Source organism: Odocoileus virginianus, chromosome 11 (genome assembly GCF_023699985.2).
Source record: "Odocoileus virginianus isolate 20LAN1187 ecotype Illinois chromosome 11, Ovbor_1.2, whole genome shotgun sequence".
NCBI classification, from domain to species: Eukaryota; Metazoa; Chordata; class Mammalia; order Artiodactyla; family Cervidae; genus Odocoileus; species Odocoileus virginianus.
This window is the reverse complement of record NC_069684.1, coordinates 27,620,503-27,635,598: the sequence shown is the minus strand read 5'-3', so window position 1 is coordinate 27,635,598 and position 15,096 is coordinate 27,620,503. Positions and strand designations below refer to the sequence as shown.

The following is a 15,096-nucleotide window of genomic DNA, read 5'->3' as shown; positions in this document are numbered from 1 at the left end:
AACAATTTAGATTCACTGCAACTTACTGACCATTCATAAAAGATGGAAGGATTAAATACCACACCTCTACACAAACATCATGATGTCATTAAACTTCAGTTCCAATTCTCCTTCTGATACTAATCCATCCAACTAAAAACTGACCTCCATGCAATTATTACACATTAATAAAAAGTCAAAGGCTGGTAACAAAAATGACATCACAATACAAACTGTTAGGACAGGTGCCACTCAAATGCTTCATATTAACTGTGCCTTAGAAGTCATGAAGCAATGCAGTTATGATTTAGGGACTCTAAATCGTTCTAGTCCAACCTAGGTTAACAACATGAAACGATAAAACACTCTGTCAGGAAGTTACTGACTTCTTGTGAAACAATCTTTCTTATAGTTTAGGGGTAAACAGAAGAACAGCATGTATTTCAGTGCAAAATATATTCATTAGAGTCTGTAAACACTATAAATAGTTTTATTTATCAATCTGGACAGCTAACTCTGAAAGAGGTTCAATTTTCAGTTAATGGGAACAGAAAGATGCACTGTAGTGAAATGTCCATGTCAGCAGTGGAGAGGTGGGCGAAGGTAATGGCCTTTGGCAATGGTATGTCAGTTATAATAACTGGGTGAGGCGAAGGTGAACCAACCTCAGTGCATTCCGTACTCACTATTAAGGCAGCATATAGTCCTCCTGTAGCTGAGATGGTTAAGTTTCACTGGCCTAAGTCCCAAATGTAGGGGAGGACGAGGTCAGTACTACAGGACATCAGAAGAGGATGAGGACAATGGACATTAATAATAATGCCTGTTTTAACCCATCCTTATGAGGAAAATGAAAGAAAGAAGCAATTAAATGCTACGTATCTAATTACAACCAGCCTGCAAACCCCTATACATTCCTAGGTTGACAGTCTAAAAAGACTGCCTTTCTTCCTTTTAATAAATCAGTCAGTATACTCAGGCTGACATTTATTATATTTATGCTACAGGGAAATGGAAGCAGAGTGCCTCCTGTGGAAAAACTGTCAGGCTAGGGAGAGAGGGAAAAGTCAAGTTTTAGCTCTTGTTAGAAGATTAAACTTCAGTCCTGCCTGTGTTACTGACTCTGTGACCCTGGCCAAGTCACCTGGTCTAAGCTTCCATTTCTTCCTCAATAGGATGAAAACGCTGCCCCTGAATAATGATGGGACTTGTGTGTAGTAATGTGAAAAACACACTTCCAGTTTTTCAAAAGAAAGGGACTTATGAAATTCCTAACAACGTGGTTATCTTCAACAAGAAAGTGCTATGATGCTGATATTCTTGATTGATATTCACAATGGTCATCTGTTTTCACTGGGATTTTTTCCCCTGTGGACTTTCTAATAACTGATAAAATTTTAAATGGTAAATTGTGCTTAGATACATATGGATGCCAACATACAAATATATATATATATACATACAGGCTAGTTGTAACCAGATTAAACAAGGTGAACTGGTGAATGACAGAAGCTAAATTTTAGAACTGCTGTGGATACAAAGACTTTCAGACCACAGACGACGACTGGGTGGAAGGCTTAATGTGGTGTCTATAAATACCTGGTCTGGGGCCCACTCCAGCTGCAGTACACACACACTACATGCATCATGGCTTCTGACGCTCTGTTTGAATTAGGAAACAGACAAGCAAACTTGGGTTAACAACGCAAACCACACAGCATGCAGGGTTACAGTTTCCATTCCTTTGCCATCTTTAAGATCAGGAACTGCAGAGGCAAGGTGGGGGAATGTTCTTGTAGTTTGAACATCAAAAAGATTTGCTAGTTGCTCTAATTCTCTCACAATACATAAAGCAATATGTCAACTTCAACAGATTTTCAACAGAACTTGGGAAGAAATTAATTTTCCACACCTACACAGAGAATTCATGGGCAAACATGTGAAAGAGATGAAAAAAGTAGATCCATAGATGGAATTACATGATATGAAAATCTTATGGAGTAAAAAGGAGTGAACACACTTGATAGTAACTTTCAACATTTCTTTCTCAGTTGAGATTTATTTTTAGAAGAAAAATAATCCAAACCTGATTACCTATCCTGGCTTAACTTCTTTATTTTTTCAAATACTCTGAATTAGTATTTTTAAATTATTTTTTAATCAACAGAAAAGATAAAGATATCCTGCTATGGAGTATCCACACCAAAGAGACAGTTTTTAGGGAAAAATACGTCATCTACTATGTTCACAGTTAGGTGATTCTGAATAACAGTAGGATGCTGATGTTCCAAACAAATACAATATGATATTGAAGAATTATCTCACAATTTAAACATTACAAAAATTAGCACAAGCTATATACTTTCAGTAACAAAAGGTCATCACTCAGGTAGAGAGCCATTTCCTTCTAATCCTTTAAAACTGGTATACCCCCTTCACTATGGCTGAAAACATCTGTGGTTTCTATTTTAATCTCCAAAACTTTTTATTAAAAGAAAATAATTACTCAAAGAGGGTAACGGTTATATTAAAGTTAGGGGTTGCTCAGTCACAGACACAATGTCGTCCTCCAAAGTAAATGGGCCTGAGGTTAGTAGGTTATAAAGCACGGCTACTGCCAGCTGGTGTTTCTCAAATGAAAGCACCAAAACTGTGGGGGGAAAGAATAGAGGTTTCACAAAATGATAATACACGCTCATTTTATTAATAAATAGCATTATAACTAAGATGACAAGTTACAAAAAAACATAAACAAAAACACAAATACCTTCTAAGTAAGTATGTCAAACCCTTCAAGTTTGCCTTGTAGGTAAGGTTAAAACTATTATCTGTCAGGTTGCTCAAAATTCCCCCCTTCATACAAAATACTAAATCACCATCCAAGTTGATTTGATATGTAAACTGAGTCAAAAGGTTGTGGTGGAGTAGATTCTGAACAAAGCCATCTTGGAAGCTCCACCTGCAACCACACTTACTCTAAAGAGTCTCAAGGTTAGATCACTGGATGTTCTCCAGCGACATGCACTGGCAAAATCTGGCTGCTTTTTGTTAAAACCCTTATCTTTTTTTCTTTGGTCTTTAGGAGAAAGCTATTCCCTCAACTTACAGCTCTAATATATTTTACTTTATCAGCAAATGCCATGTGTGATACTAGTCACTAATGCACAATTACAGCTCAAGACATTAAAATAACTCAAACTTCTCTTCAGCTTCTAGAAAATATCCCAGAGTCACTGATATGTAACACACGGGAAAAAATCTTATCCACAGATGTGAGATTTCAGCGTAACTGCATCCCTCCATTTTTACCCCAGAAAACTTGGTTTGTTCTTTAAAGAAGCTACAACAACTGAGACTCGGGTGGTGGAGGAGGAAGCCTTAGGTGGAAGTACTTTCAGTAGATATTAAAGTTAGGGTTGCTCAGTTACAGACACTATGTCATCCTCCAAAGTAAATGGGCCTAAGAAATAAAAAAGAAAATTTCCAGGAAATGTTCAACTCAAAAGGAAGTGTCTGCTTACTGTTATTATTTTCTTCAGGAAAAGAAAAAAAGACAAGAAAGACTCTTTATGAGTCCCACCAAAACGTGCAAAGTAAAGAACTCCCCAGTGTACCCTGCACACACCAACGGACAGCTGCCTCTGGATCTACCGAAACACGGGGGCTTTCCTATATTGTACGCGGAGATGCGAGGAGGCAGTAAGAAGACAAGAAGACACCTACAACAGGGTGATGAGATGGATTATGAACTGGTCCTTATTCCCCTTTGAGGCCCGAACTTCCCTGGCTCACCCACCAATAACTAGAGTATTACTTGCAAGCTCGGCTGTTCCAAATACCTGCATCCTCTACGGATTTTTGAAGGGCTTCTGCCAGTTCTTGGTCTGCAATCTCCTCTGGCCGTACTTCATCTCGCCCGGCCCCATATGCCAACCGGGCACACTCTGGTAACTCCCCCTCGGGAAGGAAGGTGGTCTTCGAGCCTGTGGTGCCGATCACGAGTACGTTCTTCTTGAGGTCAATGGAACACTTAGAAAGAAGAAACCAAAGATAGATGATAGCAGAAAAAACATGATGCAGGAAAATTATGACCCTGAACTTCATAACTCCATTCATAAAGAACCACATTGACAGATATGACTCAAAACAAAAAAACAAAACAAAACCGATTTTACTTAATCTACGTGACACTTTTAATTTAGAATTTTTAAAAATATTTAAATTATATAGCAGAATAATCTCTACTGGATATACTTCACACTTATTTGTCAAATACAGAAATGGTTCACATCTGAATTTAAATGTAGCATCTGTTCACTGCAAAAAATTTGGAAAACTACCAGGCATAATCCGAAGCCACACCTTTTAGAAACACATAAATGACTTTTTAAAAAAAAATATACAACTATATAAAAGGTATGTCTCAAGTTTTATAGTTGCACACTTTTGCTTTTTGCTTAGTGTACAGCTTCTATTTAAAGTCTATACTAATGGTCTCAAAAGTCATATATGGATGACAAGGCAAGCACTTCAAAAAAATATTCTGCATTTCATATTTATGCTAGCCTCCTTTTCAGTATATTTTTACAATTACTTAGTATAGGACAGTTACACACATATGTTTTGAATCTGTAAAGCTGGAGACTGCTAATCTATATCATGACTTAAAAATAGGGGAAGTTAAAAAATATAATAAAATAAAAATAAAGAAAAAGGGAAAGATTAGCAATGAAAATAGAATAGATTTAACTGGATTTTATTTATACATGAATTCACTCATTCCTTCAACTTAAAATTCTGCAGCTTGATTATTCTGCAATATATTTTAGTGGGAATTTAATATTAAACATTTAGAAAAGAAAATTAGTGTGCTACTTTAGCAGCACATATACTAAAATTGGAATGATACAGGGAAAATCAGTATTGCCCGAGCAAGGATGACATGCAAATTTGTGAAGCATTCCTATTTTTATATTACTTTATATTACTCAGAATGAAACAATGCCATTTACAGCAACATGGATGGACCTAGGAACCATCATACTGAGTGAAGTAAATCAGACAAAGACAATATATGATATTCTGTATATGTGGAATCTAAAAATATGGTACAAATGAACCTATTTATAAAATAGAAACTTAGCCACAGACATAGAAAACAAGGGAGGAAAGGGGGAAGGATGAATTGGGAGACTGGAATTGACATTACACACTACAGTATATGTAACAGGTAACTAAGAAGAACCTACTGCGTAGCACAGGGAACTCTAGTCATACTCTGTGATAACCTGTATGTGAAGTCGCTCAGTCGTTTCTTACTCTGCTACCCCGTGGAGTAAAGCCCACCAGGCTCCTCTGTCCATGGGATTTTCCAGGCAAGAATACTGGAGTGGGTTGCCATTTCCTTCTCCAGGGGATCTTCCCAACCCAGGGATCAAACCCAGGTCTGCCGCATTGCAGGCAGATGCTTTAACCTCTGAGTCACCAGGGAAGCCCTATATAGGACCCTACATAATAACCTATATAAAAAAAGAATGGATATATGTATAACTGACTCACTTTGCTGTACAGCAGAAACTAACACACACTGTAAATCAACTACACTGCAATAAAAAACTTAACAAAACATTAGTGACATAAAAATATTGATAAGATATGAAACCTTGTTGTGTGAATTTTTACTGTCCAAGAGCACACTAATTCCTTCTTCAATGAGTTTGTTTCAACACATTATTAGGCTTCAGAGTAGAAATATAAAAACCACTGCAAATTAACACATTTATAAATTATTCTTCCTGTATTAAACAAACATTTCCATTTCCAACATCTTATGTAATCTTCTCCCTTAATCTCGATACCTTTCTTCCCAAGTACTGTTTTCAACTACTAAGGATTTACTAAACTTAAACTCACAGTAAAATCATCATTGTGTATTATGTTCATAGCCCTACAAATCCATCAAAAAATTATTTGAGTTCTACTCAGAAACTTTTTGCCTTTTCATGCTGTTTACGGGGTTCTTGTGGCAAGAAACTTGGAGTGGTTTGCCATTTCCTCCTCCAGTGATACTGGGGAAGACTGAAGGCAAAAGGAGAAACGGGTGACTGAAGATGAGATGATTAGATAGCATTACTGACTCAATGGACATGAATTTGAGCAATCTCTGGGAGGTAGTGGAGGACAGAGGAGCCTGGAGTGTTGAGTTCATGTGGTTGCAAAGAGCTGGACATGACTTAGCAACTTTGAACAACTCAGAAGCTAAAACTTACACAAGAGAACCAAACTGTCCACTATAGTCTCAAAACGGATGGTAGGATTCAATAGATTCAGAAAGATTTCACAAAAAGATTCTATTTCTACTGATATGTAATTTCAAACTGTGTATGACAATATCATCAATTAAGGACCTTTCCAGGTTTGAAGTCATGCTTCTTAGTTTTTCAGTATACACAACCAAGGGAATATGCAGTAATAACCATGTAAGTCACAAAAAGCCAATGTGAAAACAAAGTGAAACTCTTTAATTACCTGATGCCGTTTCAACATATCCAGTCCCAGAAGCATGTCCATGGGCTGTTCCTCAAGTATGGAGAAGGAACACGCCAGGAAATCACCTTCAATTTGAACCTGAGCTAAAGCACATAAAGAAAGGAAAAGGTTATCATTTTTTCAAGGCAAAGTTTAGAAATCCATCTATCATTCTGTGCTTTTCTTCCTGCAATCAGTCAAAGCCAAGCCAAAGCACTCAAACAAGTGAGTAAAGTATGAAAATTCAGTAAGACAAATAATCTGGTTAAAAAACAGTGAAGGCATCAGCTCATAAAGTGGATTGGGCAGAAACAATACTCACAAAACCTGGCTTGATATGTGATACCTTTAGGATACATGTTCATCTGGTGAGGAAAGCTGGCATTAAGAATTTAAAAAAAGATGGATAAAGAAGATGTAGTACATATATAAAATAGAATATTACTCAGTTATTAAAAAGAATGAAATAATGCCATTTGCAGCAACATGGATGGACCTAGGGAGTCTACTGAGTAAGTAAGTCAGACAGAGGAGAAATACTCTATGACATTTCTTACATGTGGAATCTAAAAAGAAATGATACAAATAAACTTACAAACATAGAGAGACTGACAGACTTAGAAAACAACCTCATGGTTGCCGGGAGGGATATAGTCAGGGAGTTTGGTAAGGTCATGTACACACTGCTATATTTAAAATCAATAACCAACAAGGATCTACTGTACAGCACATGGAACTCCATTCAAATGTTATGTGCCAACCTGGATGGGAGGCAGGTTTGGGGGAGACTAGATACATGTATATGTATGGCTGAGTTCCTTCGCTGTTCACCTGAAACTACCACAACATTGTTAATTGGCTATACCTCAATACAAAATAAAAAGTTTAAAGTTAGAAAAAAATTTTTTTTAAGGAAAAGAAGAGCTGTAACTACTGAAGCCTGCATGCCTTAAGCCTGTGCTCCACAACAAGAGAAACCACCGCCATGAGAAGCCTATGGACCACAACTAGAGAGTAGCCCCCATTTGCCGCAGCTAAAGAAAGCCTGCAAACAGCAACAGAGATCTAGGGCAGCCATAATCAATCAATAAATCTATCTTTAAAAAGAAAAAAGACCAAGACAAATTCCTCCAATTTTACTACTGCTTGTTATAGTCAAGTTTCTTTGCTTGAAGTCTCCTGCATTGCCTCCATCCCTCAATTACTCCTCATATTTTATATATAAGATCTTTTAAGAAAATTACTTTGCCATTAACTGTATCTTGGGAAACCCAGGTGGCTCAGTAGTAAAGAATCGCTCTGTCAATGCAAAGAGATGTGGATTCTATCCCTGGGTTGGGAAGATCCCCTGGAGGAGGAAATGACAACCCACTCCAATATTCTTGCCTGGAAAATTCCATAGACAGAAGAGCCTGATGGGCTACAGTCCAGAGAGTCACAGAGAGTTGAACACAACTGAGCAACTAAGATATGTGTACACATTTAAGATATGTGTACACATATCTTATGAACAGAAAAGTATGCGAGATACATATATATATATATATATATGGTATAAAGCATAATAAAACAAATACCTATGCATCTACTTCCCAGGTTGAGAAACAGAAAACTAAGAAGTTCACAGCCTAGTCTTTTCCTCCTCCAACCCTTCCAACTATCCTGGTTTTTATGCTAAACATTCACTGCTTTTTCTTTTTAATATTTCTATTTTGTATGATGTCTAAGCAACATTTTGGTTAGTTTTGTGGTTTTAAACTATGACTTGCTTCTCAAGATATTTTGAGATATTTTATTCCTGGGGATGCATGTGACTATTTCTTTCACTTACCCCACCTCTAAGAGTAAGTAAGAGTAAGCAAGAGAAAGCACTGTAATGTCTAAGACACTACCACTGATTTATCCATTTTGGTGCTATGGAATTGCCAGGCTGCTTCCAGTTTCTGCTGCTGCAAGCAATGCTAACCTAAGTATTCTTGTGCTTATCTCCTGGCATGCCATGAGCGTCTCAATGGTATACTCTAAAAACATAAAGGACTTTAGGGGATATATTAGGCTCAGCTCTACTTGATATTGAATTATTTTCCAAAATGTTTCCAGTGGTTTTTGGAAAGGTGCCACCATTCCACCTTCTCCCAACACTCAATATTATTCGATCTAAAATATGGCAAGTAATTCTCTATTTCCCTGATTAATGAGATAAAGCAATTTTTACACACTTACTAACCATCTGAGTTTCCTCTTAAAGTGCTTGTTCAAATGTTTCTGTAATTTTTTAAATACCAGTCTCACTGAGTTGGAGGATATATAGACACACAGAATATGCATAATTCTAAATATGAATCTTTTATTAGTTACATATGTTACTAAGTTCTTTCCTAGTTTGTTCACTTTCACTGTATTTGATGAAAAGTTCTTAATCTTAATTGGCTATATTTATCAAATAATTTCCTTATCTTTTAAAGAAACCCTTCCCTACATAAGACATTCCCCTATATTTTCCTCTAAAAACTCTGATGTTGCCTCACACAACCAGGCCTTTAGTCAACCTTGAGTTGACTTTTGTATGTTATGTGAGACAGGGTCCAACTGTCAATTGTCCCTTTTTCCATACAGATCCCCAATTCTTCAAGCACATTTCCCAACACCTCCCCACCACTCCATAAGATTTCCTGTCATTTATCAAGGTTCACATAAGCATGGGTCTATTCCTGTTCTAGTCTTTCAGTCTTGATATCTAGCTGTTCGTTCAGTCGCTCAGTCATGTCCGACTCTTTGTGACCCCATGACTGCAACATGCCAGGCTTCCCTGTCCTTCACTATCTCCTGGAACTTACTCAAACTCATGTCCATTATGTCGGTGATGCCGTCCAACCATCTCATCCTCTGTTGTCCCTTCTCCTGCCTTCAATCTTTCCCAGCATCAGGGTCTTTTCTAATGAGTCAGCTCTTCACGTCAGGTGAGAGTATTGGATGCCAGAGTATTGGAGCTCCAGCTTCAGCATCAGTCCTTCCAATGAATATTGAGGATTTCCTGTAGGGTTGACTGGTTGGATCTCCTTGCAGTCCAAGGGACTCTCCAGAGTCTTCTCCAACACCACAATTCAAAAGTAACAATTCTTCGGTGCTCAGCCTTCTTTATGGTCCAACTCTCACATCCATACATGACTACTGGAAAAACCACAGATTTGACTAGATGGACCTTTGTCAGCAAAGTAATCTCTCTCCTTTTTAATATGCTGTCTAGGTTTGTCACAGTTTTTCTTCCAAGGAGCAAGTGTCTTTTAATTTCAAGGCTGTAGTCACCATCTGCAGTGATTTTGGAGCCCAAGAAAATTAAGTCTCTCATTGTCTCCCCATCTATTTGCCATGAAGTGATGGGACCGGATGCCAAGATCTTCTTTTTTTGAATGTTGAGCTTTAAGCCAGCCTTTTCACACACCTCTTTCACTTTCGTCAAGAGGCTCTTTAGTTCCACTTCGTTTTCTAACATTAGGATTGTATCATTTGCATATACGACTAAAATTATTGGCATTTCTCCTGGGAATCTGGATTCCAGCTTGTGCTTCATCCAGCCCAGCATTTCATGAGGTACTCCACATATAAGTTAAATAATAATACTAGATATAATAATGATATCTAGTAGAGGAAGTTATTCCAGTGTATCTTGACTACTCCTACCACAAAGGGCCTACATAAAATTTAAAATTAACACATTAAGTCTCACACACACACACACAAAAGAACAATTTACTGGAGTTTTGAATGTATTCCAATGTTTCTGTTGACAAATGTGGGAAAAGTAGCACCTTCAACACATTGAACTTTCCTGTCCATGTTGTATCTTTCCTTTATTTAGACTTCCTTATTGTTATAAGGTTTTCTTGACACCTATCATGGCCAAAGTTGCAAAATGGTACAAGTTCTCCAACCAAAAGGACACAAGGGACTGGTACTTATTTTGTCCCCTATTATCTTCTCACTAAAAACCATAAAAACAGTAAGAATTCAGACTCTGAAGCAACTGGTTTGTGGTATTCTCCCCCAATTTTAGTCCTACTGTGTGTAAGAAAGTATATAAGAATAAGGTATTAAACTATCCTTATTCTACAGAAATCAATAATAGAAAACATGGAGACTATCAGACAAATATATTAAAATAGGAAAAATGAAAGAAAAATATGAAGAGGAGAAAGGGTAGAAAAACTATCACTTGCAATGAAAGAAAAGTATACTTACAGTTAAAGTGAAAAATCAGTTGTTTATCTACAAAAACTAATAATACTTGATTGTATAAAGATATTAAGATGAATATTCAATCAGTGCTGGAGAAACCAGTAAATTGGTAACATTTAACGACATCAAGAGCCTTAAAAGGTATTCACAATCTTGAATTTAGTAGTTTCACTGAGGGGGTCGGGGGGGATCAACACTAGACATAAATGCATGTCCATGTTATGATGACAAAATATTAGGGGAAAAATATACTCCAAAGATTGACCACTAAACCCATACAACAGAATGCTATGCATTTATTTAAACGATGCTTATGAAATTTATACTGGCATTTGGGAAATGCTACTTTTTCTAAAAAGGAAGTATAAAATTCTACATATTACATGATCACCTTTTACAAGAATAAGATACCAGAAAGGGTTATGTCTGGATGCTCCTACTGAGTCTCACCTAAAAGAATTATTTTTCACTTCTTTTCACATCTACGCTTTGAAATTCTCTATAATGAGCATTTACATGGATAACGAAAAGAAATAAACAACACAAAAAGAACAATTCTGATTAAAGACAAAGGACTGAACACAACTTACTTAACTCAATTTACTCCTAAAAAAAGCCACAATAAAAAGTCATTTTTTTTTTCTTTTTAAAGGCACAAATCTCTTAAGCCAAAAATAATGGGAGAGACAACTGAAACACAATTTTGGAACTAGAAAGCAGATGACAGTAAGAAACTAAGAAGCAACCCTTTCTAACATCACAGAACTCTCAAGAAGCTGATGAGCTGGTTGAAACAAATACCTCTGCCACCAGGGGTGGAGTGAGCCCCAAGCAGGAGCACCGGCTGCAGATCTTGCGACAGTCCAGATGGACCTTGGCCCCCCCACCCCCCACACTCTGCTCAGCCAGGTGACTACTCACCTCCCCTCAATAGTGGACTGCAGGTTTATTTTCTTAAGAGGGTGAACCAGAGGCTCTTGTAATAGAGGTGGGCATAAAGGAAGACAGAGATACCTCAAGCACCAAACTGAAAACTGAGGTGGGTGGGGAGGGGGCGGGTTAAGTGGGAGCTTACTGAGACTAGCCTTTTTCTCCATCCCAACTTACAGATTACCCACAATCACCAGGGCTGCCCACCCAACTAATCTTCCAAACAGCCTTCTGGTGTCTCATTCTTCAATATGAGCAGATGCCAAGGATCACCAGAGATTTGAAAAAAACATCTAACGTGAAAGAAAATTATACCAAACATAAAGGTTAGAAGGCAAAGTTGAAGAAATCTTGTTTTCTTTCCCCGAACACAATGAAAGAAAATAAAACTAGAGGACAAGTCCATGACAGTAGATTATTCTACTTGAATCAGACATCCCAGAGGGGAGGAAATCATTATCAGAACCATTTTTCCAGACTGAAAGGTTATCTAGCACAGTAGATGAAAAGAGATCTACACCCAAGTACATGGTTGTGAAATTTTAAAAGAGTGAGGTCAAAGAGAAGATCTATAAGCTTCAGAAAGGGAAGAGAAATCTCACGCGTAGATGATCAAGAGTTAGAATAGCAGCCAGCTTCTCCAAAGCAACACTGATAAAAATCATGAAGCAAAGTGACTTTCAACTTAGCCTGGTAGAATGTAGAGAAAGAAAGATAATGTTCTGATATTTAAGGACCCACTTTATTCCTGTGCACTTTTTCTCAGGGAGTTACTGGAAGATGTACTTTAATAAACTGAGGTGTGCCAAAAAGAAAAAAGTATGGGATCCATATTATCCAGCATTAAGACTGAAGCAAAAGGCACCCTTCAGGACCCAGATTCCAAAACAGCAGCTATGAAACAGCCCTGAACCACCAGGCTAGGTTGAAAGAAACCTCTTCAATAGGATGACATGTATAAAGGAGATGTACACACGAATAAGTGTATAGGGATGAGTAACACATAAAAAAAACCAATGACACACACACACAGGCAGCACAACTACTAATTCTGAGAAAATACACTAAACATGAAAGGAGAAACAATCTTTTTCAATTAAATGGCTTAGCTCTGAATGGTACTTACATAGTCATGTCAGTATAGCACTGAAATCATATTATTTAGAAACATGGAGGTAAGCACGGAAAGAAATCAGCGAAAACAGTGGAAAGGGATTATCTCTGAAGAGCAGGAAATAAAAGAAGTACATAGGGGACTAGTGGTTTCTTTTTTGTAACCAGCTGAACTGATGGTACATGTATAATTCGGATAACAAACAGAATTTAAAATTTCTAAGGATTAGGCGTGCTGGATCGGATGCCCATGTCCAAAAGGAATTTTTACAGTCTACCACTCTACGAAGACCCCCAGCACCCCTCACTCACCTAGATGTACCCTTCCAATGATCTTCTGAGTGCCCACTCCTTTCGCGATTCCTGCCCACCGGCGGTCTACCAGCCTCATTATGTTACACCTTTCTGCACAAGCTTGGCTCATAATAGTCATCTGGGCACCTGGAGGAGGGGGAGAACCAAATCCTCATGTGTGGGAAGATGAAAAAGTGCAGCACTAAGAAGAGGGCAGAAAGCAAGTCTACTCCCAGGCTTCTGTCAGTATGAAATTCTTCCTACCTAGCAGGCTTCGTGCCACACTTAGTTCAACTTTCAGTTTCACACCGTCATCTGAAACATGGTGTGGAAACTTGCTGTTGAGGGAAATAGTATTGTTTAAATATAATAATTATATGACATTTTTAAACTTTAAAAATAGAAACCAAAAACTACTTGGAAAGGATTTCCAAAAAGTCAGACTATGTCTACAGATGGAAACACTCAAGCACTGGCTGCTTGGATCAGTTTTCACTGAGTATCTCTAAACATCTTACCAAGTTATTTTTATTTCAAACTCTGGGACACTCTAATTGACCAGTTAAAAAATAAATCATGTAATCTCTCATCAAGTCTCCATTCTCTGCTCCAACAATTAGACCCTCTTTCCCACGAGGAAGAGGTCACTGAGGCCTTTTCTCTTCTCTCCTGGCTATACACTCACCCACACAGCTGGAGGCTGGAGTGAGCCTGAGCAGAACACAGACACTTCTCTCATCTTTCTCTAGAGTCCTAATCTCTCCCAGAGAACCTGGTTCTACCTCCCTGAGTGGTGGACCTGTCTTTCACAAAACCACTAGGTATAATACTCTTTCTCCCCAAATAATTCTCTCTTTGGATTTCTCTCCTTGCCAATGGAATTCTTTTTCTTATGACCATAAAACACAGGCACTGTTCACTTTCAACCCGTCTTCTTACAGTCTTCTCCCCACTCTCAAACTGAGAGTTACAAACTGTTAACAAATTCTGGGCAATTTCTGACCTTTCTGCTTCTAACCATAGCCATCACCCTAGCTCACACTCTAGCTCTCTAGCTAGTGGACAATTTCTCTGGTTTCCAAATCACTCTGTGAGGGTGTAATTTAAAGCAAGGAAATAGTTCTGATCCTGAGGGCTATAGAATACTCCAGAACTGTCACTTCCTTCAATCTTCTTAAAATACTACCTCCTTCAGATCACTTTTTCATCTGCTCAAAGATTTTTAAAACATCAGCTTTAAACCACATCACCACAGCCTTAGATCCCACCTTACCCTGGTCCAATTATTTCGAGCTGCTACAGACTGAATGTGTTCTTCCAAAACTCATGTTAAAACCTAATCCCAATGTGACCATATTAGAAAGTGGGGCTTTGGGAGGTGATTAGGTCATGAGTGTGGCGTCCTCATTAATGGGATTTAGTGCCTTTATAAAGGAGCCCCCAGAGAGCTCCCTCGTCCCCTTCCGCCATGTGAAGACACAGGGAGAAGATGGTCATCTATGAACTAGGAATCAGGCACGATATCTGCCAGCCAAACCTCTCAGCCTCCAGAATTGAGATATAAATCGGTGTTATTTACAAGCCACCCAGTCTACAGTATCTGTCACAGCAGCCTGGACAGATTCAGACACCAGCCTTACATCCTGACTCCTAAAGCTTCCATGTTACCAGGAGGAATGTGTCTCCTTTGCCTCTTACTTACTCTGACCCTCCTGTACAGTACCCTCTCCTCTCCTTTCACTTCCTTTGAATTCCACTGATGCTTTAAGGCCCAGCTCAAGACCCACCTTCCCAGCTGACTGTCCTTTCCCAGTGATCTCTCCTCTCACTCAATTCCAACACTTTCTGTTCATATTACTCAAGATAACTTACAGTTTATGGGCACTTAAAAAGTTCTTTGGCATTCGAGGAATGTTAGCATCACAAAGGTCCAGAAATAATGAAGGAAAAGGGATTTTAGGAAGGCTATTCTTTTTCTTCCTTCTTCACTCCACAAAAGCTAGTTACTGATGTAAA

The 15,096-nt window shown here is 38.2% G+C and overlaps 1 protein-coding gene and 1 non-coding gene across 5 annotated transcripts in view; one reads left to right on the top strand and one right to left on the bottom strand.

Annotated features, from left to right (window-relative positions):
• The window catches only part of DDI2 (DNA damage inducible 1 homolog 2), a 42,155-nt gene that overhangs the window by 8,956 nt on the left and 18,103 nt on the right, over window positions 1-15,096 (bottom strand). Inside the window, exons 6-9 of one of the 4 annotated variants that reach the window (XM_020873668.2) lie at window positions 13,099-13,227; window positions 6,508-6,611; window positions 3,819-4,008; window positions 1,579-1,641 (exon numbers count right to left, since the gene is read on the bottom strand). In XM_020873668.2, coding sequence (XP_020729327.1) covers window positions 1,625-1,641; window positions 3,819-4,008; window positions 6,508-6,611; window positions 13,099-13,227 — 440 coding nt within the window. In that variant the 3' untranslated portion in view covers window positions 1,579-1,624. The other 3 variants (XM_020873662.2, XM_020873666.2, XM_020873665.2) reach the window with 3 other exon arrangements.
• Window positions 4,848-4,951, top strand: LOC139037563 (U6 spliceosomal RNA). Its single transcript, XR_011490449.1, has one exon. It is a non-coding gene; the product is annotated as a U6 spliceosomal RNA (small nuclear RNA).